The 2,321-nt window shown below is 31.2% G+C and overlaps 2 protein-coding genes across 7 annotated transcripts in view; one reads left to right on the top strand and one right to left on the bottom strand.

Moving 5' to 3' along the window:
* LOC106678192 (atrial natriuretic peptide receptor 1) overlaps window positions 1–2,321 on the bottom strand; it is a 1,188,520-nt gene that overhangs the window by 462,139 nt on the left and 724,060 nt on the right. The window lies entirely within an intron of this gene.
* Window positions 1–2,321, top strand: part of LOC106678196 (uncharacterized) — a gene marked incomplete in the record, with an annotated part of 31,781 nt that overhangs the window by 14,589 nt on the left and 14,871 nt on the right. Inside the window, 1 exon segment of the mRNA XM_067048963.1 lies at window positions 555–812. Coding sequence (XP_066905064.1) covers window positions 555–812 — 258 coding nt within the window.

The following is a 2,321-nucleotide window of genomic DNA, read 5'->3' as shown; positions in this document are numbered from 1 at the left end:
TTTAATTTTAAATATTTATAATTTATTTAACAATGAAGTAACCTATCCCAGGTCTGGAGTTAAATTAGGTATGATTTCTACAGCCACCCCAAGACTCACCACCGTTCTCAGTTTTTGATCCCCTTTAAGAATACTTTGTAGATAGATAATTAATAAATTATTCGTTCTAATTAAAATTTCGTGTTTGTCAAATTCTAAATCAACTAACATCAGTACCACATTTAAAGAATCTCTGCGATTGTAAGACAGAACTTTAATTTTTTTTTTCCTCCTAAATTTATTGACAAACTAATAGAATATATAAAGACAAAACTAGGACTACATCTAAATATATACAATATATAGAAAAAAAAATGCCAATGCCTCATGGTATTAAAAGTGAGTGGACTGGGTCCACTCAAGTAGCCGTTGGCCAAGAGGTGCGTGAACGGGTAGGGACCACTCCACTGTGGTTTAATTGATATTTGATGATCCTTCGCTTTATAAAGTAAATAAATTAAATTCCATTTTAATATCTCTATTCTAGAAATTTTAATGCTTATTTCTTTTTTTAGATACAAAGAGAACGCTATTACCCGTTCTAAGGTCGTTCAAGACAGACCAAATACGGCCATGGAAAGCGCCATTTATTGGATTGAGTACGTTTTGAGGCACAAGGGAGCGAACCACCTTAAACCAGCAAGAATTGAGTTGTCGCTCTACCAAATCCTTGGACTGGACATATTCTTTTTTATACTATTCATCTCTCTTCTTCCCATTACTTTGCTGTTGTTGCTGCTAGGAAGAAGGAAGACGAAAACTAAAAAAGATTGATGGTGTGTTAAATTTTTCATAAGTCAACTGGAAAAAGAAGTGGACATTCCCATCATCGTATCCCAACGGAGGCGTTGAAGTGGCGGAGTTATTGCAATTATAATCTATACTAAAAACGAATTATTGTTAACATTCGTTCATTGACCAGTGAAGATTATGTAGATTACGCTGTTATTGTTAAAAATTTAAGAATTGATATCCTTTATTATATCTTTAATCTTTAAGACATTAAGATCTTATCTTTAAATTTATCTCACATTCCCTAAACAATTTAATCTTATAGGAGGTACTAAATAAATTACATACACACTCCATCACTAAGTAAGAGGGTTAAAACGTATAAATGTGTTATAAAATAAATAAATAAAAATTAATTTGAAATAAAATAAAAGATATCTAAAATATAGATGATGACGAAGTGATCTTGAGACGACGAACATTGATATTTCATATCAATTAAATCCTGTTTATTATTTAATCAAAAGTTATAAGTACATCATCCTTAGTTAATTTATAAGTACGATGGAACTTTAAGTGTTAGTACAAGCAGTTCAACCTGCACTAAAGAACCTCATAAAGCCCACAACGAAATTAAGTTGATATATTGAATTTCAAACCACGACAAACTCATAATTTATTTAGCAAATTAAAATTATTATATATTGCATTGTTTTATTTAAGCTAAACAAAAACTCCCAGGGTGTAAGTTTCATTTTTTTTTTTGTTTATAACCAAAAAAATCGATAAAAGGTTTTGAGTACAGTACTGAGTGAGTACAGAGTCTTTCTTGAACAATACTTATAAAACCAGGTGATGTATACAGTATCAATATTTTTGTTCCATAATAAAACTAGTAGGCACAGTATCACAATTTGATAGTGGTTTTGATTAATTTTGGGACAAGGAAATTCTAAATGCCAGTTGTACCCAGTAACCATTATTTTTCTACTTATCGTATCAAATAATACGTTCAATACAATACATTTATCACTTTGTTTATTTATTGATATATAAATGGATAATCAACCTAAAAAAAAGTACCAGATTCAGAGCACCGAAATGCAAGGCAAATAAATATTGCTATTGGTCCCTCAGACCCACCCGCGTCGCGCTGATACTAGAGATAATCTACTTTTTTGTCCACCATCGCTATGAGGTCCAAAGGAAAATAGTAAGATGGAAAAATTAATTTACGAATTTGGTATTTTAAAAGGAAGTGTTAAGTGCAATACAATAATTCCTCAAGGATACATTAAAAAAAACCGTTGGAAATCAACTCAAGTGAGCAGGAACGCTATAAACTAATGTTTGTTCTTCGAAAAAAAAATGTTAAATTACAGAACGAATTATAAAAGTTTGATAGATCAACTTTGGAAAATTCCGCACCAGAGAATCTTCCGGCTGTAAAAAGTTATCTTAGAACTTTTTAAAAATACCAATATAAGTTACGGACTGTCAGCTGACAGGTCCATATCAGCTGATCGAGAACAGCTGACCGATTGGATATA

The sequence above is a fragment of the Halyomorpha halys genome, unplaced genomic scaffold (assembly GCF_000696795.3).
Source record: "Halyomorpha halys isolate HHAL.00 unplaced genomic scaffold, Hhal_1.1 Scaffold128.1, whole genome shotgun sequence".
Lineage (NCBI taxonomy): Eukaryota > Metazoa > Arthropoda > Insecta > Hemiptera > Pentatomidae > Halyomorpha > Halyomorpha halys.
This window is presented reverse-complemented; position numbering and strand designations above follow the sequence as displayed.